This window comes from Taudactylus pleione, unplaced genomic scaffold, assembly GCF_031769625.1.
Source record: "Taudactylus pleione unplaced genomic scaffold, aTauple2 ptg000075l, whole genome shotgun sequence".
Taxonomy (NCBI): Eukaryota; Metazoa; Chordata; class Amphibia; order Anura; family Myobatrachidae; genus Taudactylus; species Taudactylus pleione.
The window spans coordinates 874,496-897,413 of NW_028284477.1; the positions used below are offsets into that span (position 1 = coordinate 874,496).

Sequence of the window (22,918 nt, forward strand, 5' to 3'; positions counted from 1 at the left end):
GAGAAGTCACTGCCAGTGGCATCCCTTAATGTGGCGACACCCGGTGCATATAGGGTCCGAGATTAGCCAAAAGGGGGCGTGGCCTTGCAGCCTGAACCCCACGTTTTAGTCACTCCGGTGGTCCAGGAGATGCGGGCTGCCCCTGTGGAAAAGCCAGCTCCCCCACTGTGTCACTGGCTCCTGTCACTGAGTCGGCACTATGGTGTCACCCCTCGGTGGGTGACACCCGGGTGCGGTCCGCACCCCCCTTGTGACGCCACTGGTCACTGCCAGTCATAGAGTAGCCAGTGACACAGACTGCAACTGGCTCACTGAGGTGGTGGATTTTACTGGGGGGACTGCAGGTAAAATCCACCACTGCTCCTTATCTAAGCTTTTTATATAGATGTGCATTTTGCATACTGTTTGAACAATGTGGTCTATGTATAAAATCTGGCATTATAAATAAGAGAATTAAAAAAAAAAAAAATCAAGCTAGCACAAAGGAAAATATGCAACATGGCAGCCCTGATGGTACCTACTCAGGGCCTGATTCAGACCCGGTGGCAAGCGCTGAGCGCTCGTAACCGGGCGGCGATGTTTGTCCACTGGGCATGCGCACGACGGAGTAGGCTCCATTATGCGCATGCGCGAGACCCGGCTAGCGACGGGTGCTCTGTGGCTCCGGGTCTCCCACCAAAGGGGGCGAGTTGTTGATGGTGATTGACAGCTCACCCCAATTGGTAGCCAGAAGCTTTCTGGGGCTTGCGGCCACAAGACCCTACCACAAGGGTCTCGTCGCAAGCCCGATGGTCGCGATGGTCCTGACCATCGCGACTATCAACCTGGCCGCTTGCTATAGCTGGGGGTGGTCACCCACAGCTATGCGAGCGGCCAGGAGGCCACTCCAAAAATAAAACAAAACACCATGATTCAGAGCGAGCGCTCGTTCAGAGCGTCCGTCTCTGAATCAGGCCCTCAGTTCATAGGCACAGGAAATGTGGGAAGGGAGTAGAAAATATCATGATACATGGAAGACTAATTTTGAAAAAAACATCAGCATTATTTGATAATATGAGCTACAACATGTATGAAGGGCTGTTTTATATACAGAAATCTGCAAACTGGATATCCAGAAAGATTCATAAAATAAAACAAACAAAACAAAAATAAAGTTTAAATTCCTGACAAAGCTGAGCAATCATTTCATACACACTCACATGATAATACAATAAAGTGCCTCATCCTACAGTCACTGTGATTAGCACTGCTAATTAATGTTATTAAGAGTAGAATGTAAAGATCTGGGTGTGGAAAGATTGTGATGACATTTAATACTAATGCTTTAGTACAGAACAAAAAAAACATTACCTGGAAAAGTCCCAAGCTTTCTGAATAATAGAGCCATATAAATTTGTGAATGACTCTTTTCAGGTTTTTTTTTCTTTCCCCAACTCCCATTTAATATCTGATAAAATGCAGAAGTCAAGGTTTGAGATCTTTTGTCACATCCATCTTGTGGGAGTCAATGTTCTGGTGGCATTTCATGACCAATCAGTGAATTAATAGCTCACTAATGTGAAATAATGCACTGTGGGATAATAATCTTTCATGTTTTAATGTTTTCATAGCAATAAATGTCCGGCCACAATTCAGCTTTAAAGAGATTAATGAAGCAACTAACAACTTCCACAGAGATTTCTTGATTGGAGAAGGACATTTTTTTGACATTTTCAAAGCTGATATTAAGAAACAATTGTGTGTTGTAAAGCTGCTTAAACAGGTAAACTGATACACTGATTGAAGTAACAGCTAATAAACGTTAAATTGTGCACACTTATTTTTCAGATACCGCCAATTCCGACATGCTTTTATACACAATTTGCCTTTACATTTCCTGTTCCTAAGGAGATCATATTAAGATTTTTAAGATTTGAGCTGTACAGGAGAAAGGAAACTTATTTCTGTCATTTAAGGTGCATACACACATAACGATTTTTTGAACGATTATCGTTAAACGATATCGTTTAACGATAATCGTTTGAAAAAATCGTTCACTTTCTGAGTCAAACAATGAACGATTATTGTTCATGCGCGTTCACGTTTGTAGTTTGTAGTTCAGTCAGACTTGTCAACTCAACGATTTTCATTAAGTTAATATGCAAAAATCGTTTGTAGTTCATAAAAATCGTTCATTACATTTAAATGAACATAGTAAATGAACAACTTTAGTAAACGATTTTAGTTCATTTTTTCAAGGTAGAAAATCATTTACTAAAATCATTCATTAACTGAATCGTTGTGTGTGTATGCAGCTTTATCATTACCTTGCCTTATTGTATCTACTTTGCAATCCTTAGCTTCTATAAGGGGTCGATAGGTCAGATATCTTGGGCCCTGATTCAGAACCGCTCGTTAGCGGCAGTACGTTCGTTCCGAGCGATGTTCGCACATCTGCGCATGCGTACGGTTTTTAGTACGCATGCGCGAACCAGTCAGTGCGGCCGAATATCATTTGTACGCTATATAGCGAGTGCCTGCTATTTTGAGTGACAGAATGAGGCGTATGTGGGTGGTAACAGGGGAAGGTGCTTGAAAACGGGGGTGTGGAATTCGAACGCAGGCGTGCTTAAAGGTCAAAACGGGCGTTTTAAGGGAGTGCATAATTAATACAGCAGCGTCATTGACCACGTCACTTGGTTTTTTTTAACTCAGAACTGCTCGCAAAATAGCGGTTGAAAAAACCAACCACAAGAATAGCGAGCAGTTCATACGCTGTACGATGTACTCGATTAATCTAATAAATAGCGGACATGACGTATGGTGCGAGCAGCCAGGGGGCGTTTTTATCAAATAAACGAGCGTATGTTTTGCTCGCTCAGACTTAGAGGTGTGAACAGACCGCAATGTGCGAACGGATCATTTGAATAGCAACCCCGGCTCTGAATGAGGGCCTTGGTCTCTTAGAAGTTAATGTTTGGAACTTGGCTCTGAGTAGCGACATTCATGCCACCTCTATTCGATTCCAACAAATTTAGGTTTTTCTCTTACACAGGTATTTTACTCCACATGTACTGCAAAGGTTTGGTACCAGGAGTAGTAGTGAATGTTCTAAATGTGGGAGTTCACAGGGCTCCTTCTGGCATCTCCTCTGGACATGTCCTCGTATCCAGGTCTTTTGGAAAAAGATAACTGATTGTATTGCTATAACTGGTGGTAAAATGTCACTTCTCTCTCCGGGCACATACATTTTTGGATTTGATCTTATTGACAATGTGTATAGGATGGCTGGCAAATACATTACAAATGCTCTTACTGTAGCTAAAGTCTGGATAGCCAGAACCTGGATAACAAATTGCGATCCCACCTTCCATGAATGGAGAGGCTTAATGAATGCAACTGTTAACCATGAATGATTTATATATACTAAAAGGAGTTGTTTACTAAAATGTGACTGCATCTGTAAGTCTGTAATACTGGTATGAATCTCCTTATGGTTTGCATGTTGTGGAAGGAGGGGGGTGAGTGGTCCAGCGATGCGGAGTCCAGTGGGACAGAGCTATGACTACTTGTTCTGTAACCCTAATTTATTTTTTTAATCTTTGTTGCTCTTCAGAACTAAGGGCCTGATTTAGAGTTGTATGCTCAGGGGCGTAACTAGACCTAGGTGGACCCGATAGCAAACTTTTCATGGGCCCCCCTAGATCCCCCGCCCTCCGCAACTTACCTCTCCTCCATGGTCGTCTTCCTTCAGCATGTGCTGTGCAGGGTGGCACATCTCCTCTCCTGGTCAGCTCCAACTGATGCTGGGAGGAGGCGTGGCCGTGCTGAGCCTGCTGGGACATCCCCGGATCACGGCCCCGCCTCCTGCCAGTATCGATCAGAAAGGAGAGACAGAGGTGATCGGGAGGGCAGATGTGCCTGTGCTTCGCAGCACACTGCTGAAGGAGGACGCAGGGTGGCCTGGCAGCGTAGGTGCCACCGAGGCGCCCGGGCCCCATAGCAGCCGCACCTACTGCACCTACGATAGTTACTCCAGTGCTGCCGCTGCTTGTGTGTACACAATGGATGTGTGTATATATGCAAATGTTGGAGACGCAGAGGAATGTATTGAGATTTTCAAATCTAAGCATCCGCATGCAAAGCAGCAGCATAGGTCACAGGTTTTCTGAGTAACCCTATAGTCACGCATAATAGACGTGGGTACTGAGACTGCAGAAAATATGACCTACAAATGGAACCCGGAGGGGAGCGCTGTACAATATATCAAGATGAACAAATTGACATAGAAATTAGACAAAAATTATATGTACTACTAAAGTCCTCTGAATAGACATTTGATCTTTGGGTCCTGGCTCCCTCTGATAATTTGTAAGATTCCCTCCGTAGGTGGTAAACATAAAAGAGAAAACAAACAAACAAAAAATTCCCAATGGGTATATCTGTATATGCAATAAAGTGGGTGAGATCAATCTATATATCCCCCACTATAAGTTCATGACGAGATAATAAAGGTTCTTCAAATTGATGAACAGTCTTTATGTGTATAAATATATACTATTTGAACTCTCTTTTCGAATCTCCCACCAACTATATCAATAAGTTCTAGGGGACGTACCCCACTCACTTTGCAGTGAAGGTATAAAGGTATATCTAGATATCTTTGATCTTCATGCGTACCGTACTCACGTGTATTTCAAGTGTTGTACTCTTATCTTGGTATCTTTAGTGGGAGCCAGCATATCCTCTGTACTTTGCTTGAGGAAAAATAGATGTCCACCTGGATAAATGGTTAAAAATACAAAACTTTTAATTGCCCAAAATGCAGGCTACTGAGTCCAGACAAAAGCAGATGTACAGATGTTGCATATATAAAATCAACTCTCTGGATGAGTGATACAATATGTACCTGCTAAAGCTGGATAACAGATTGCCCACCAAAACATAAAATAAATCCAAAAAGCAGCACACACCGACGTGTTTCGACCTAATAGGGCTTTCTCAAGGTAGGTGTTGTGTGCTGCTACATGTTCATTTATATACCCCTTCAGTAATTAACAGACTAAAAGGGACGGAGTTTCTCCAATCAAACCCATATACCTGTGTATCACTGGTTTCTAGAACCTATCTTCTCCAATCGAGGTTCCATTTGTCCCCCGGTGAACGTAGATGGCTAATTCTCTCTTGTATCTCATATAGAAACCTTTATTTTAATCTTCTCCGTGGTTTTGCGTTCCAGTCCGTGGAGCGCAATTACTTCCGGCGGAAGTATCTTGCCGGTGTCTAATGCGCTCCACCCCGTGGAGTGCAAGCACTTCCGGCGGAAGTGCCTCACCGGTATCTGTATAGGAGAGCCATATCCATTTGCGTTCCACTCCTTGGAACGCACCCGCGCCGACTTTGCCGCCCCATGTGATTTTACATCACGGGGCCGGAAATAGACTACAGGATAACGCATTGAGTGCCAAAAGTTGGAACGCACATCCCTGCCATCAATATTGGACCCTAACTTATAACAGATTCCAATATTGTGATATCAGGGTTATTTGGTTATGGGAAGAATTGGATCCGTCCATACCTCCTATACATGGTCAAAACATACAGTATTAAAATAAATATAAATGAAAGAGATGCTTTTCTTTCCACTATATTAAATACATAATTAAAAATATAGAGATGTATATAGATCTAAAGACACTAATCAATATCCTGATATACAAGTATAAATGGTATCACCAATAAATGTATACCCTAAATCTAAAACCCATTCTGAGGGAAATAACTAAAATCTATTTAAAAGGCTCATATCAATATAGACCTTAACCAATGTTTCTTCATATGAGGATGCAATAAGTATATAAATATATAAAATATCTGAACTAAATAGGTCATAATCTGTATCTCTCTGTAATGTGTATCTTATAAAAAAAAATGACAAATTTTAAAGTCATACATATTGAACAAACGAAAGAAGAAAACAGTTGTGGTAACTGGAATGAAACATTCCCCGTAAGTTAAATGGATCCTCGACACTGCCAATAGATCTGGTAGTTAGCCAAAGGTTCATGGTAGAAACCATTTGACTTCAAAATCTAAATTGAGCCCCTTGGGATCAAGGGTCCCCAACTCAAAAATCGCCCTCATTTCTGACCGTGCCAGTCTTTCATCGCTGTCATTTTTCCACCAAACTGGAGGGACTAGAATAATGCCACAAAAGCTGGATATGTGGCTGGGATCTGGGATCTATGATAGGTGTTAAAATGTGCTGAAACATTGTGGGTGGGGAGACCTTTCTTAATGTTACGCACATGCTCCCCCATCCTTTCTTTTAATTTTCGTGAAGTTCTCCCTATATATTGTTTTTTACATGTGCAATCTAATAAATATACAAGGTTTTTACTGTTACAAGTGATGAATGATTTGATTGCATGTTTACTTCCATTAGCTGTAGAACAATATTCAGTGGTCTTATTAGAATTAATTTTACAGATTTTGCACATAGAGCATTCACCACACCTAAAGAAACCTTTAGTTTTGATAGTGCTACGTGTTATTCTAGGTACAATAGTGGAGACACTTTTCACAAGATTGTTTCGTATATTATTAGCCCGACGGTAGACAAACTTGGGTCTATCCGGTATGTATTCCTTTATCTTCTCATCTCTTTTCAACATCCCCCAATGTCTGGCTATGTTTTTTTCCACAGAATAATACAAAAAAGAAGAAGGAAATGTCCATTGCGGTGCACTAATCAAACAACATAACATAAAACATAACTTTTATTAATTAATAAATAATATAAGGACTAAAAAGCAAAATATTAAAAAGGGAATGGTGATATGTGTGTTATGAATGAGTGTATTAATAAAAAAATAAATTAATAATTAATGTATTAATAAAAAAAGCCTTGATAAAGCTACCTAGCGAAACGCCGCGTCGGTCAGCGGTGCTCCTTATACCACTATGTCTAATTAAGATACCATGTTAGTAAATGCTGCAAGATAAATAATGTATGTTTAACTGAAATATGTATGTACAAACGGCAGCGCTACCTGCATGAGACTGTCTGTTAGCTAAGGGCTGTACACACTATTAAATAGCAAGTGGGCATGACTGTGGAATCTGTTGAAATCAGAGGCATGAAAAAATGAAAAACATGCCTATATAATGGAATACTCTGATTACTGAGGACACATTGGTTTGGTGCGGTGCTGAGTCACAGAGGGAACCCCCGGACATACCAGAGAGATATGTGAACACAGCACAATAGTGTGAATCACAGACATGCACTATCTGCATAAAGTAATTCCCAGCAACACTTGCATATAGATTGATGAAAATTTGTATGATGAAAATACACTGAATAAAGTTGAATACATTTATGTGGGTGATATATATATCTATTTTGAGAGCCAAGATACTAAATGTGGCTGAATATTGAGGATATAAGCATGGAAGCCTATCACTATAAGAATGGAAGATAGTGAGAAGAATCACATCACCAATGTGCAGAGATAATTAAGTGTTAATATCAGAAGTAAAAACACCATATTTGTGTGTAATATTATAATAGTGGAAGTTTTACGAACTCTTTTAGAATTGGGTGATAATCTATGAACAAACACCAATAAGAGAGTTATTCTGCACTTATCATTTAAAACAGTGAAATGGCAATCCTTACATGCTCCAATTGATGATACAATTCAGGTAGCGTAGGCTGTGATATTAAAAGGACAGTATTATATTACTCGCTATAAAGGGAACAATTTAGTCCTTATTGGGATGTAGATAATTCAACAAATATCTGCTAGGGAACTAGATCCCACATGTCACGCCAATATTAACCTACATGATATAGATTATATAATATTCCCATATATGGATCCTAGTAAGAAGAGGATAAGGTTTTTACCTACCCTGGATTACACTTGCTAACCAGTCTAATAATACCAACATCAGGATACATAGTGTAAAAGGAGCGCACGCTTTTTTATTAATACACTCATTCATAACACACATATCACCATTCCCTTTTAATATTTCGCTTTTTAGTCCTTATATTATTTATTAATTAATAAAAGTTATGTTTTATGTTATGTTGTTTGATTAGTGCACCGCAATGGACATTTCCTTCTTCTTTTTTGTATTATTCTGTGGTTATATACATTGTCCGTGGTAGCACCCCCACGTTTTCCAAACGAGAGATAGTGATATATGTGGGGTTTATGATATCAATTTATATAGGCATATATGGTATCTAGTGCAACAGGAAACTCTATTTGAAATTGTATGTTTTTTTCCACTTGTTGGTGTTGGCTGCTGTATCTGTAATGAATCTGTATCTTCAGATTCCTTTCTTTTTTCTTGGATCAGTTGTGATCTGTCACATTCCAGGTATTTTACATATGATTTTTCCACATTCTCTTTATCGTATCCTTTTTGTAAAAACTGTTTCTTTAGATTAGCTCTTTGGGCTGCATAATCTTCTTTCGTAGTGCAGTTTCTCCGTATCCGATGAAACTGACTTTTGGGAATGGAATATAGCCAATTGTTGTGATGATTGCTCTGATAGTCGATATATGAATTACAATCGGTGGGTTTTATGTAATTTTTGGTATGTACTTTTCCATCTTTAATAAAGATGGTCAAATCTAAAAAAATTCACCGATTCTGAGCTCTTGTTATATGTCAATTTAATATGACTGTTATTCTTATTCAAGTATTCACAAAAATTGTCCAGGGATTCCTCACTTCCCCTCCATATAAATAAAATGTCATCAATATATCTAGTCCAGGACACCAGACTCGCCCCCAGATCATGGCCCTCATACACATGGGTTATTTCCCAGAAGGCCCCAAACAAATTGGCATAACTGCGGGCGAATCTGGTGCCCATGGCTGTTCCATTTACCTGTATATAAAAAGTCGCCAAACCAAAAAAAATTATTTTTAAGGATAAATTCAATACTAGGACAAACTCTTTCCTTTCTAAATCCATTTCTTCCAGCTCCAAACAATATTTAGTAGCATCTAAACCCTGCTGGTGATCTGTAATGGTGTAAATGGACGTTACGTCTGCTGTTATCAGAAACATATAGGGATCCAAATTAATGGTCTCTAGATTCCTGATAACCTGTAAGGAGTCCTTCAAATAGGATGGTGTTTTAACCACCACTGGTTGTAACAAACTATATATTGAGATAAATTAGAATAAATAGACTCCGTACCTGCCACTATTGGTCTTCCAGGTGGATGGTGGCTATCCTTATGGATTTTTGGAAGGGTATACAGTACCGGAATCGATGGCTTATTAATCTTTATGAATTTTCCCTCCTTCTTAGTTAGGGTGCCTTTCATCATATATTTCCCAACAAGATTTTCTAATTTCTTATTTATACTGTCAGTGGGATTCCCTCTTAATTTCTTATAGGTATTAGGGTCAGACAATTGTCTGTATATCTCTCTATTATAATCGCATAGGTTTTGAATAACAACCCCTCCGCCTTTGTCGGCGGGTTTTATGACGATGGTATCTATACATTGTATCATTGATGTAACCACAAGATTAACCTCTATTAATCTTGCGGCTACGATGTAGCAGTTCCCACCATAGACTTCAATGGGGATTTCTCACCATAGAAGTCTATGGGACACACAGGCTGGCCGCATTCAGCTAATCAGGGAGCTGCTCCGACGGAGATACTCCCTGATTGGCTGGCGGCCCCTTCACTGACGGGGCACACATGTGCCCCGGTCATTTACGCGGAGCAAAGGTATGTGTACATACATACCTTTGCTCAGTCCGGCATGGATCTGGTTTTTTCCTTTTTTTTTTACATTTTAACCCCTGGATTGCCTACTTGGACAAGTGGACGTGATCTACGCATAGGAGAGGTGAGTATGGATTTTTTTTTTCAGGTACACCCCTATGGATTACTTCGGATACTAGGTGAGTATGTGTGAGTGTGAGTGTGCATGTATGTTTTAATAAAATTTTACATTCACGGTGTATGTTTGTTTATTTACATATTTCTTTAGTTGTGAAACTACAAGTGCCAGCGGGCCCGTAATGCCCCACATGCTGGTATTTGTGGTTCTCCAAATACCAGCATGCAGAGGAGGCTTGCTGGTACTTGTGGTTCTACAACTAAAGACAATATGGACCATTTAATTTTACACTTTACACTAACACTATCAACCCGGCACCCACGGCCATAGGGTGCCGGGGATATCCCCAGGCTATCAGTCTAGGCCTGGGGTGCCCTGAAGAGGGGTACCCCTTTATTGGGGGGGTACCCAACTCCCCAGGTATCCCCGGCCTGGACTGACTAGCGGTCAGGGATAATGCTTTGGCCGGGGAAACCGGTGAAAGGTTTTCCCTGGCTGTGGCATTATCCCCCCACTAGAAAGAGTTCGGTGCTGGTTCTGGAATTTTCAGGGGACCCCTACTCGTTTTGTCCCCTGATTTTCCAGAACCAGGACCAGCTCAACAAAGCCCTGTGCTGGTTCTTAATATACAGTATTTTGGCCCCTGTATTTTTAGAACCAGAACAGGCTTTATAAAGCCCGGGGGTGGTTATGCTTTTGGGGAGGGGGTGCACTTTTTTTTTTAAAACACACACAGAAGCCATCACGGATCTCACTGATCTGTGATGGCTTCTCTAAAACTCACACCTTTTAATGCTACTCGCATTAAAAGGTGTCAGTTTACATAGTCCTAAACTCGCCTAAACTCGCAAATGCAGTAGCCTCGAGCTGAAAAGTTCGCAGGCTATTGAATTTGCGAGCTTCAGTACAAACTCGCACTTTTTAAAAGTGCGAGAAAGTGCGAGTTTTTACTGTTACTAAAACAGACTACCTATTACATTTGGCCCATGTTATGTGGTGATGTGTTTTGGATCTCTCTAGACATTTTTTATTGTACACACTTCTATTTGTTATCTTGTTTCATTGGCTGAAGATTTGTTATCTTGTTTACATGCCCTGTATTGACCTGTATGTTTGTGTTAAAATATTCAATATATTATATCAATGAGAAGCAATGGAAATAAACCCCAAGCTATGTGAGTCTGTATGCATTGCATACCCAATCAGAGCAGCTTCCTAGTGCTCTAGCCAATCAGAGCAAAACATGCTGTGTAAACAAATCTCTTAATGTGCAAAACCATTGGATTACAGAAAGCAGAAAAGTAGATGCCTAAGGAATTAGGCAAGCAATAAAGATCACCATGATGGTTATGTTTCTGTTTACTTCTTAATATTTTACTATGTGGCACTACAAGTTTCAGCGGGCTCTGAAAGCCAGGATATGCTGGTATGCATAATACTATAAATATAGAATGCTGATACTTGTATTTATAGAAGTGTCAGCATACCCAGCTAGATTATGAATGTTAGGGTGTGCTGGGACATGTTTTGCCTGCCACATAATAAAATGCATTGTTATTATTATTATTTTACATGTATTACCTTAACACTGCCCAGTGAACATGGGGTTGCCTCAGTGCTATCAGCACAAGGCTGCTTTTACTACAAAGGGACCCTATTTAATTTGCAAGTGCAAAAACCCCTTAGAGAATTTAGCCCTTTGCTGAACAGGCTGGTAATGAGTCACCCCTCTATTACCTGGGAAACTTACACTGTAGGTGTCCCTAATACAGGTAAGCTAGGCCAATTTGTCATAGCCATGCTGTTCATCCCCACTACAGTACTGGTAACCAGACCAGGCTACAAGCATTAATGCTCGTTTCACTTTGTTGGTGGTAGGGCTACACTGGGCTGTTTATCTATTAGAACATTTTATATACACATGTAAAACACCCACCATCATCATGCAATTGTGGGCGCATCAAGATATGCTCTAAGCACTACCTGAAAAGCAAGGTCACATTCTCATCTAATTTGTTATTTTGTAAATGCAGCTCAATTTATATTCATATATTGAATTTTATATTTTTTTTAAAGAAGAGATCTATTATTTGCTGTAATATTACATTTTATATCAACATTTTATATGTGAATATATTTTTAATGTTCTAATGACATCTGTGTATTTACTTTGCCTTAATAAATGTTATTATAAAATGTATTTTCTGTCCCTGCAGAAGAAGGAATTGGCAGATCAGAAGCAATCAACCCTCTTTATTGCAGAATGGAAATGCCTGCCCAGGTAAATCCTTTATTCTAACAATCCTACCCCACTCCCCTTAATCTGTATGAATAGACATAAAATAAAATTATGACATCACAAAAAGAACTTTGATCAGGTATATATTATCTAAGTTGGCCCCACACCTTGTTCCTGCACTTGTTCTCTACAAGCACCAATGTGACCACACAAGTAATTACCAAACTGGACAGGAACACTGCCATCATAATTATCGCTTGTTGGGAAACAAAACATTTACCCACATGCCCAATAATGTTCCAATTGGCTTTTTTGGGCCATACACACTGCCATTTAACAGATACTGACTGTGTCGCAGTATGTGTGGTCAACCTTACTTCAATTACAGATTGCCAACTCTCCCTGATTGTCAGGGAGACTCCCTGAAATAGAAGCAATCTCCCTGACTCCCTGAAGAGTCTAGCAATCTTCCTGATTGCACCTTACTTGTTATATATAAACAGTTATATACATTCAAATGGGATCATTAGCATAATTTCCCTGCATAGGTTATAAGGTACAATGATCCCTATGGCTACATGCATTTTCTGAAAAGTATCAGTGTGTTTTCATCAACAAATAGATCTTACTAACTGCTTTGGGGCTTATTTACATATGGAAGTAAGTCAATTAGGTAGTCATAGGGGATGCGGCAAGTGTCTAATGACCGGCGTTGAAATCCCGACGCCTGTCATTAGACCTACGCCGGGAGCCCGACACCCGGCTTACCGATCGAAGGTTTGTCGGGCGTGGACAGCCGCACACGGGGCAGGGTTAGGTTAGGGGCTCCCGGTGGGGACTTAGGGTTAGGCAAACCTCGGGAGGTTAGGGTTAGGCTAGGGGAAGGGGGTTTAGGGTTAGAGCTCCCTCCGTCGTGCGCATGCGCATTAGGGCGCAAGCGGATCTGAATTAGGCCCTGTGTTTGCTACTCTTTTGTGATTACTTATCTAGAGCTACAAAATTTAATGTTGATGTCCATCTGCGGAAAGCCCTCACCATAATTTGTCCCTAACGCCAGGTACCAGACAGCGGTAACTGTTACTGGAGCACACTGTTATCTTACATGGCAGCCTTCACCTAATCACAGACTTTTTTGTATGTCCAGACTTCAACATTCAAACATTCTAGAAATGCTTGGATTTATCACAGCGGAAGGAAGAATGTGTTTGGTATACCCATATATGAGTAATGGATCTCTCTTTCACAGAATGCACTGTACTGTAAGTTATTGCTTATTTGTAAAATAATTATATAATTTATGATTTATTTATATAACTTTTATGTAGTTAGCATTTTTCAATAATAATTGTAACAATTATCAGTTTCTAAGACCTTATAACCATGTCTAGAAGAAGCTGTTACACACAGTGGATGATGTGTTTGTGTACACTCATTCCATTTCCGCACCTTTTTTTGTAGGGTAACACTTCTCCGCTATCTTGGCAAATACGTTACAATATTCTGCTTGGTGTAGCAAAGGCCATACAGTATTTGCATGCAAGGGACCCTTGTCCAGTTGTTTGTGGGAATATAACCAGGTAAATGGAAATACATGACCCATATTAATCTTGTAATTATTGATGTGTGTCTGTGAGCAACTGCCATTACTTTTATGAACTTTTAAAATGTGTACAAAATTGCAGTAAATTAGTTCAATGTATACACCTTTATAGATATTGCTGTAGTAATTAAATAGTGCAATTTGGGGATTTAGTTGAGCAATAATGACTAACAAATATAGAAATGTGGCTTTATTGTGCAACAATTGTTGATAGAAATAGTCCACCATGACAAACAAAATCGTCAGACAGTCAGTTGCAGGACTCAGACATCATTGTTAAACACAGAGGGCCTGATTCAGACCCGGTCGCAAGCACTGTGCGCTCGCAAGCGGGTCGATGGTGGCCCAGTGCGCATGCGCACGACGGAGCCGGCTCCATCGTGCGCATGTGCGAGACCCGGATAGCGACGGGCACTCCGTCGCTCCAGGTCTTGTACCAAAGGGGGCGTGCTGTCGATGTTGAGTGACAGCACGCCCCTTTTGGTGGGCGGGCCGGGGGTGTGGCTGCCCAGATGGAGGCATTCCCATGGGAACGCCTACCGTCTGGGGCTGGCCCCACTGACATCACAAGTGATGTCAGTGGGAGAGCTTTCGGCTCTGTTAGAGCCGAAAGCTCTCTGGGGCTTGCGGCAACGAGACCCTACCACAAGGGTCTCATCGCAAGCCCGGCTGATCGCGATGGTCTTGACCATCGTGACCATCATCATGGCCGCTCGCTATAGCTGTGGGTGGTCACCCACAGCAATGCGAGCGGCCAGGAGGGGGTCGTTCTGAAAAAAAAAATGCCCGGCCCTGATTCAGAGCGAGCGTTCTGTCAGAGCGTCCGGGTCTGAATCAGGCCCAAAGTCCATTGTTCTTCTTAAAGAACACACAGGTTTAACCTGTGTGTTCTATAAGAAGAACAATGAACTATGTTTAAAACGGGCTTTCAATTGCCAAGAGAAGCTGGAGTAGACATTTTCTAGTTACTAGCATAACTTATGTAAGGGTGGTTGAGTGCTTGAAACACTTATCATCACCTAAGACCTCCACCATAAGAGTACAGCAAGGATATTACCCTGATAAAGTGGCACTGTTTCTTTAGAATGGAGATTAATGTCCCCGAGCCTCATCCCCCTCGTGCCTATCCAGTCCTGTGTCTCTCCAGCCTTATTCCCCCGTCTCTCTCTAGCTCCCTTCTGTCTCTCCAGACCTGGCCCTCCTTCTCTCTTTCCATCCCAACACCCCTTCTGTCCCTCCAGCCCCCGCAGTGTCTATCCAACAGCCAGTGTCCCTTCTGCCCCCCAGTGTCCCTCCTGTCCCCCACAGTGTCTCTTCAGCCCGACAAGGTTCCTCCAGTCCCTACAGTGTACCTCCAGCCCCCTCACTTACCTTCGTCTATGCCTTCAGGCTGCCCCTTTGCTCTGCCTTTCAACAGTGCAGTACGAGTGACATCATGATGTCACGTGTGCCGCAACAAACAAACTTTATTGCAGCACCCACTGCTGGTGCAATAAAGCAGCTCCCCACCTGCAGTGATCAGCAGGAACCCCATATATGCCTGCACCCTTCTGATCACTGCAGCAGCAGTGGTTACACTCCGGCTCCCCCTAGGACCATGGTGCTCGGTACAGTTGTGCCCCTACTCCCCCCCTGTCACCGGGCATGCTTCAAAGTACTGTATGTTCATGAAGTTATATACCTTAACTTTAATTTCTAGTACTACTGTGTTAGGCTCTTTCCTCCCTGCCCTGTGTTTCCGTATAAACAGGTACCTGCCACTATGTCACTTATCAGTGTCTATATGATCTTGTAATTCATTTGAGGATGAGACTTACAGCACTCACATTTAATAAATAAACCTATTCCCCAAATGCAGACTCACATTCATTTAATAGCCCAAACTTATCCCAGCATTAAATAGAAAGTCCCATCTCCCCACCTTAAATTAATAGGCTCCACAGTTACCAAATATTGAACTAAATAGCCATCAGGGTCAAATAAATTACCCCCACAAATAAATTAATATCTCCCACCAACTATTAAATGATTAGCACCCACTCTTACCAATAACTGAATAGCCCAGCCTTCCTCTCTGATTACATTAAAAGCCCTCCCTCCTACCACACTTACCATCTTGCATCTTTCTTCTATTTGCCTCTCTTACTTCCAGCATATGTGAGGCATTGTGCAAGTCAGGTGATGCTTACCTCATATACCATCAGTGAAGGAGAAGGGGGACGTGCACAGGCAGTGGAGAAGATGAACAAATCGGTACATCCATGGCTGTACTTAGCTGTCCAGGTTTTCTTGAAAATGTGAGCGATATCACAATATGTCTTCACTCTATTTGCAATAAAATGGTGTAAACTGTATTTTCTTACTTAGTTGCATTAGGACTAAAATGGAGTAAAATAAATGTCTAAATAAAGAACGAGTCTGAATTCATTCCCGCATCCTGAATGTTTTCTTACATAACTGTTTATGTATGTGTACAGAAAAATGTAATAAATAAAAAAAACACACTACTATCACAGAGTTAGCACTGGTGAATTATGCAATTCCATATTATCTAGTTGCTTGTTCTTATTTCCTACCTTCCAGCAAACATATACTGCTTGATCAGCATTTTCAGCCAAAGCTCTCAGACTTTGCCATGATACATTTGAGGACTTACCTGATAAATCACAGTCACACCATAAAGATGGATCACGCCACACTGAGGTTCCTGGGATATTTGCCAGAGGAGTACATTAGGAAAAGAGAACTGTCACCGAAAACTGATGTGTACAGCTATGGAATTGTGAGTGTGTGAAAAATTACCTCTAACCATTTTATTTCAAACCAAGAATTACATAGGAGACATTTACAGTTCTCATAAACTTTTATGGAGATGAATCTTTTTGTTAGTGCTTAATTTGTAGAAAAAATGCAGGGATGTAAAAATTCTGGCTCCTACTTGCTACTTATTAGATGTAGTTGTTAATATAATAACATAAGTAATCATGATAATGTTTTATGAATCTTATAAGGTAACAATGGAAGTTTTAAGTGGATGTCAAGCAATACTTAATGGATCCAAATATACATATCTGGTAAGATTTATTTCTGTAGTTATTTCTAAATATGTAAAATACAAATATTGATATACTACCTTAATGTAATAAGATGTTTTACCAAACACTATTCACATTCTAGCAATGGTCTCAAGAGCACACCTGAAATACCCCCAAAAATACATACTGTATATTGGCTAAAACAAGAGTATATGGAAAGGCTGCATCCTTTTTTTTGTAAGGATGTTATTTATTTATCACAAATACCTCTTCTTATAGGTTGCTATGATAAAATTTTTAGGAAACACTCTGTGCTACTGCATTAACGTTTCCCATAGGCAGACTGCTGCAAACCATTTAATTACAAAGCAAAGAAACCTAGATACAGATATGTCCTCATACACCTAGCGTCATTTCACCATATGGTGCGAGAGCGAGATGAGGGACGTGACATAGAAGCCCCGGCATGTGTAGGCAGCATACTTTTTCCTAACAATTGTGTCTCAGTCACAATATAGCCACATCACATACAAAGCCGCTTACAGTGTACTGCCGACACTAGGTTGTGACTTATATCACAAAAGAATTGGTACTGTATAACATATGTACAAAGTAGCAAATGAAACATAATTAAACGTGGTGGGAAGAATAATCACGGCCACTTGTATCTGAAGCTTTCTGACACAGATTAGCAACTTAGCCGCACACAGAAGTACAAGTACTCCAACCATATTATTCAGTGTACACTTGCAATGTAGTTCTGTCACTTCTTGTTGTTTTATCTGTACAAAAAAGACACAAATTTGAAGAAAAAAATATGCATGTCGCACTGTCACAGTTAAGTCACAAGGTCCATGGCACGACCACAGCAAAGGTATATTAGGACATATCTGTAGAACACATATGGCCAAAACAGTGAGGAGTGTTGGATCACATTGAGGCAGTGACAATCTGCAAAATAATAGGAATATTGATAGACCGATATTAGTGTAATACATTGTTTTGCCAAACATCATAAGCATTCTGGAAAGCAATGATCTGCCATGAAGCTGAAATAAAGTAATAAATTCCATAAAATGTTATTTCTATCTATCTATCTATCTATCTATCTATCTATCTATCTATCCATCTATCTTTGTGTTTTTTTCAAAAGAGAGACATTTTTTGGAACCAATTGGAGAAACGTGGAAGTGAATCTATTTTACATTTAATGGATATGAAATCTAACAAGTGGCCCTATGGTGTAGCACAAATACTTGTTAGAGTATCCATTGAAAGTACAGCACTGCGTTCCAAACACAGGCCCACTATGGAAGAGGTAAGAGTGAATGCTTTCCTTTTTGAACGATTATGTTTATTTAATAGTCTTTTTACCTTTTAGCAAGGGTCCACCAGGAACATATGTAGTGCTTTCCAAATTGGGAGGAAAAGTCTAAAATTAACAAATTAACCCATGCTACCAGTCATATAAAGGGGTTATTACTTTAAATTCACTGTTTTAACCTGTAAAATGTATATACATGGTAGACTTTCTAAGTAAAAATACAGTAAAATAAATTTGTATTCAATTATAAATCATAAGGTTAAGGAAATACCGTAAGGTGGCATTTATTCTATAAGGCAGTAAGTAACATTCAAATACAGCATCTACTGCTTAGCGCTAGTAATTTGTTATTGAAAACTGGAGTACTAATAAAAAAAAAAAGCACTAAGTGAAAATGTAATTCCCATAAGAATTTATTTAAAGCAAATTAATTTGTTCTCAAGGTCCCAGAAACTGTATGAAAATGCAGTAAAAAGTGTGGTGTTTCCACTGGGACTGTCGAGATATCTGCAGGGTCTGGCTTCTACTAAAGAAAATCTGGGAGGTGTAGCCAGACCACCTCCCCCCCAAAAAATTTGAAATATTATGTACGCCACTTTTGTACCCCTCAGCAGGTGGCCCAGGTCCCAACAGGCTCGTGTAATTAGTACCCCACTTTCGGTGCCACCTGGCTTCCACATTTCCTCTAAATACATTCTCTTCATCTCCACTTCTCAAACCTGCCAGCATTCACTTCCCCTGCCCTCATGCCACAAACTGTGTCTCTGGCTGCTTCATATATGTTTTCTCCAACCATGTTACCAGCTGTCTTCACATCTAAAATAAAATTCTGCCCCAGTGGTACAATAGTATGTATGTCCAATCCTAGCTTAATATCAAATATGTTAGGTTCAAAACAGGTATTTGGTTTAGAATTAAAAGAACCTTATAATCCAAACAGCACTAGTTGCAGAGGATTACTATAATGTAAAATTATATTACATAAAATCCATTTTAATTGTATAGCTGGTTATGGTCTTAAAATAAAAAGGCATACAACTTATTTAATGCATACATTTATACAGGGATGTATTAGCGCCCAAGGGGGCTCGTGTGCTGCACTTCCCTCCCTCCTCCAATCAGTGGGTCCCCACCACCTTACTGCCTACGGCTGGTGCCAACTTTCACAGTGATATAGGGGAAGATAGCGCATGTGCAGAAGAGAGCAAATGCTCTGCCACAGGACCAAAATATTTGTTTTCACGAACGACGACATCTTTCCAAAGACATAAATGGGAAGATGGGGCTGGCGGCACTTTATTTTAGTTTATTTACTATAAATTCCACATTTTCATCCTTTCTTTAGCTTTGCCTCTTTAATGTACAATTGTTTTTCAGTGTACATAAACTTTTCTATTACTTAAAACATGAACTACTTTACTGTAAACTGCCAGTACCCCACAACAAGAACAGCTACTGTACAACAATGGTGTACTTCTTCTACTACTACATACTATAGCAAAGAAAATCTTGTGGTGCAAAATTCAAGAAAGGGCCAATTATATTGGATAATAAGGGATGGGCCATAGAAAAAAACAAAACTATCATATAAAGGAAAGCATAACATCAGGTAATGCAGATTTTACTAATAAAAATACAAGGCAGTCCTTTATTATGAGTTACATACATACAGTACTGTTAATTTCCCTTCAGGTTCTAGAAAGGATTGAAGGCTGTAAGGATGCTGACAAGAACAGTGAAGACCAGCCTAAGTCACTCATGCCCGTTCCACCTTGCCATTGTCCGTTGCCTTGGAGCTATGCCAATGTTCCTGTTGAAAGTGATGAAAGTCCGGAGTGTTCCTTCAGTATGGAAAGGAAAATAGAAGTGGTAACCCCCTGTGAATGCAGCCAGTCTGAAGTGACATTTTTAGGAGTCAATAGAAAATGTAGAGATGAAGGAAATGTTACCTCTCTAGAGATACAAAGCAATACTACATCGCCTAGGGAAATATCCTATAACAGCAGGCCAATGGAGTGTAGCTGCTCTGCAGGGCCAGGCACAGTCACAACAGTCTGTGAAGAGTGCATAGCAAATGGTTTTGGCTACTGTAAAAATTGAACTGTACAGTTTCACTGACCTAATTTATAGGCTTATGTATAGAAGTTCAAGCTCTATACTCGGCAAAAAAGTCTGATTTGCTGGAGGCAGGTTGTTTTTTCTTATTTATTAAAGGCTACTGCTGATGGTTACTATCACTGAGTACTGCCAGCTGTAGCCATTGCTGGCCACTCTAGCCTATGTAAAAAGGTCAGCAATACTTCCATTTGTGGATGTAGTCAGTAAAGGAAAAAATATGGATTATTGTTATTTATTATTAATAACTAGTAAAGGGAAGCCGGGTCACCTCAGTCTGCCCACCCCACTCTGTTCATCTTTGTCCACTACTATGACCCCCGCTCTGTCTGCCCCCGCTCCACTCTGTCCCTTGCGATGATAGATTTCATATAGACACATTGACCACAAATGCAAACAACAGATTATTATTAATACATACAGTATATATTGATATTAATGTAGCATATCAATTATAAGCATATGCAATAGACAACATACATTTACTTTCTGGTGTATGTCTGGCTTTTCAGCAGGTTCTTTATTTCACCTGCATATTGTTATTACAATGACCCTTTAATATGGCATAGATCTGCTCTGCTTGCTGCATTGAATACATTTATATCCAGAGAGCAGCTCTGTGGCTCATCCAAGGCCAAAGCACATAAACATATTATTGTATGACCTAAATGCTTTACTAAAGACCACAGGAGGAAGTAAAATGAAATAATTCTAAATATTTTGTTTTATGTTTAGTCATTGTATATTTTCTTCCATGGCAGCCAAGTACTTCTGAAGTTCACACAATGTCACAGTGGATAACTGATAAGTGCTTTTCTTGTCCAGCAACTAAGTTTAGGGGGACAGGCTGATCTAGTTAGTGTAGATGTACAGTACTTTCATATACAGTATCTTTGGGTTCTGTACAGTGGACTGCTAAGTGCTCCAGGACAAGTTAATTGCCTTTGTAATGGTCTTGTACTCTTCCTCAGATTTGACCTTCTCTAAAACTAGATCTGTAAAGTGTTTTTGTAAAGTCTTTAATGGTGTAGGACTTTGAAAAGATAAGGATAATTATATGAATTGCACTTGCAAGATATACGACTATTTGTTAAATGTAGTAATTTATAATTTTTATTTTTAGTATCTGTGGAAGAGAATAGAGTACTTATTTTGACTGTATGTGGTAGTCAGGGATCAGTGCGGAAAACACCCTTATTCAATCCATTCAAATTCATAATCTGTCTCCTAATTTAGAGTTAGGAGTAAATCCAGCTAGATGCTGCAATTGTGCTAAAACAAGTTCAGTTGCAGAGAGGGAAAATGTAAAATTTACTGACAAATGTAGAATTGGGAGGCTGCTGCACCTGGCCTTAACTCTAGTTTGTATTGTGACCCTAAAGCTGTCCAGTATATGTGTGCTGCATACAAAAGCCGGCACTATTAGCCCTGCATGCAAAATAAAGTAGTATTAGCAGCAGCGCTTGCTTTACTTAGGTTATGCCTAAGTGAATATTTTCACTATTTAGCTGTATTTGCTGTGAACTCTAAATGAGACCCAATATGTGAAAATAAGAAAAAAGTATTGGGGGCTGAATACTTTTTCAATGCACCGTAGTGATTTAAGTGTGTAAAGGGACATTTATTCATTAAATATGTGGACAGTTGGTGGTGGGCGCTCCACCATGTGCTTCTGCAATTCTATACCCATCAGAGAAGTTGGGGTTAGGCAGCAAGCGAGGTCGTAATTTTGACTACTGGGAGAGGATGAGGTTCGGCTGTAGTAGAGATTAGACTTTTACTGTATAAGGAAGAAGTGTTAGTGGCCTTGTGTGTTTAGTATAAGCAGCGTGGGCTGTAAGAGCAATTGTTGCAATTCTAAACAGACACAATCTGCAACTAGAAAACAATTGACCATAATGTCTTAAGAAAAGCTGCTATTTGTTATCTATACTTTATTTAAAAGTTGTCATTTATCTTCTTGTTTATATTTACTTAATAAAGACTCAATTTTAAAACAAACACATTGTATGTGCCACAAACATTATGGACCAGTCTCCCTGGAACATCACAACCAGTTTGGACATTATTACAGTCTCCAGGGGCATAAAAAACAGTGATATTAAAGACTAATTAAAAAAAAAACATCCCTGCTTATTTGAATGTGTAACACACTTCCTATTCTGGTATGTCAATGTTAAACTAGCCTTGTGGTTCCTCTCCCCTACTCCTGTCTCTCTCCCTCCTTCCATTCTCTTCTCCTACTCCCCCATACTAATCTTCCCATGTTGAGCCCCCCCCCCCCTCTTTTCTTATTTGGAGAAGTCAAAGCTTGGTTTCTAGTAAATTATATTAAGATGACCCCTACATATATATTTGTGACACTGTTATTTTGGCTCATGCCAGCATTCATTGTTAATTATACATATATGTTTAAGCAGTTGTTCCCTGCCCCCCCCCTCTATTTCCTATTTCTGATCCCCTCACCCTCTGTACACTGTTCAAAAATTTGAAAGAAAAAAAAAATGCATTTTGTTTTTTTTTTAAATGCAGAAACAAAAACATACAAAAAGATCCTAATCAGCTGTGATTAAGGGATCCATTCATCATCACTAAATGACCCGTTATTTTCATTAGCAAATTTAAAGCAGTTGCATTAAAAAACTATTTAATGGCAAACCCTCTGAGAAATACTGTATCATGGCTTTGTAGGCTGCAGGCTGCCGTCTTAAGCATGCCATATTCAGGTGCCACTGGGC

The 22,918-nt window shown here is 40.0% G+C and overlaps 1 protein-coding gene across 1 annotated transcript in view; it reads left to right on the forward strand.

Annotated features, from left to right (window-relative positions):
- IRAK3 (interleukin 1 receptor associated kinase 3) overlaps positions 1 to 22,158 on the forward strand; it is a 38,853-nt gene extending 16,695 nt beyond the window's left edge. The window contains exons 3-10 of the mRNA XM_088467803.1: positions 1,611 to 1,762; positions 12,084 to 12,148; positions 13,251 to 13,365; positions 13,565 to 13,683; positions 16,290 to 16,488; positions 16,718 to 16,780; positions 17,895 to 18,059; positions 19,758 to 22,158. Coding sequence (XP_088323929.1) covers positions 1,611 to 1,762; positions 12,084 to 12,148; positions 13,251 to 13,365; positions 13,565 to 13,683; positions 16,290 to 16,488; positions 16,718 to 16,780; positions 17,895 to 18,059; positions 19,758 to 20,165 — 1,286 coding nt within the window. The 3' untranslated portion in view covers positions 20,166 to 22,158. The remainder of the gene's footprint in view (positions 1 to 1,610; positions 1,763 to 12,083; positions 12,149 to 13,250; positions 13,366 to 13,564; positions 13,684 to 16,289; positions 16,489 to 16,717; positions 16,781 to 17,894; positions 18,060 to 19,757) is intronic.
- Positions 22,159 to 22,918: the final 760 nt, after the last annotated feature.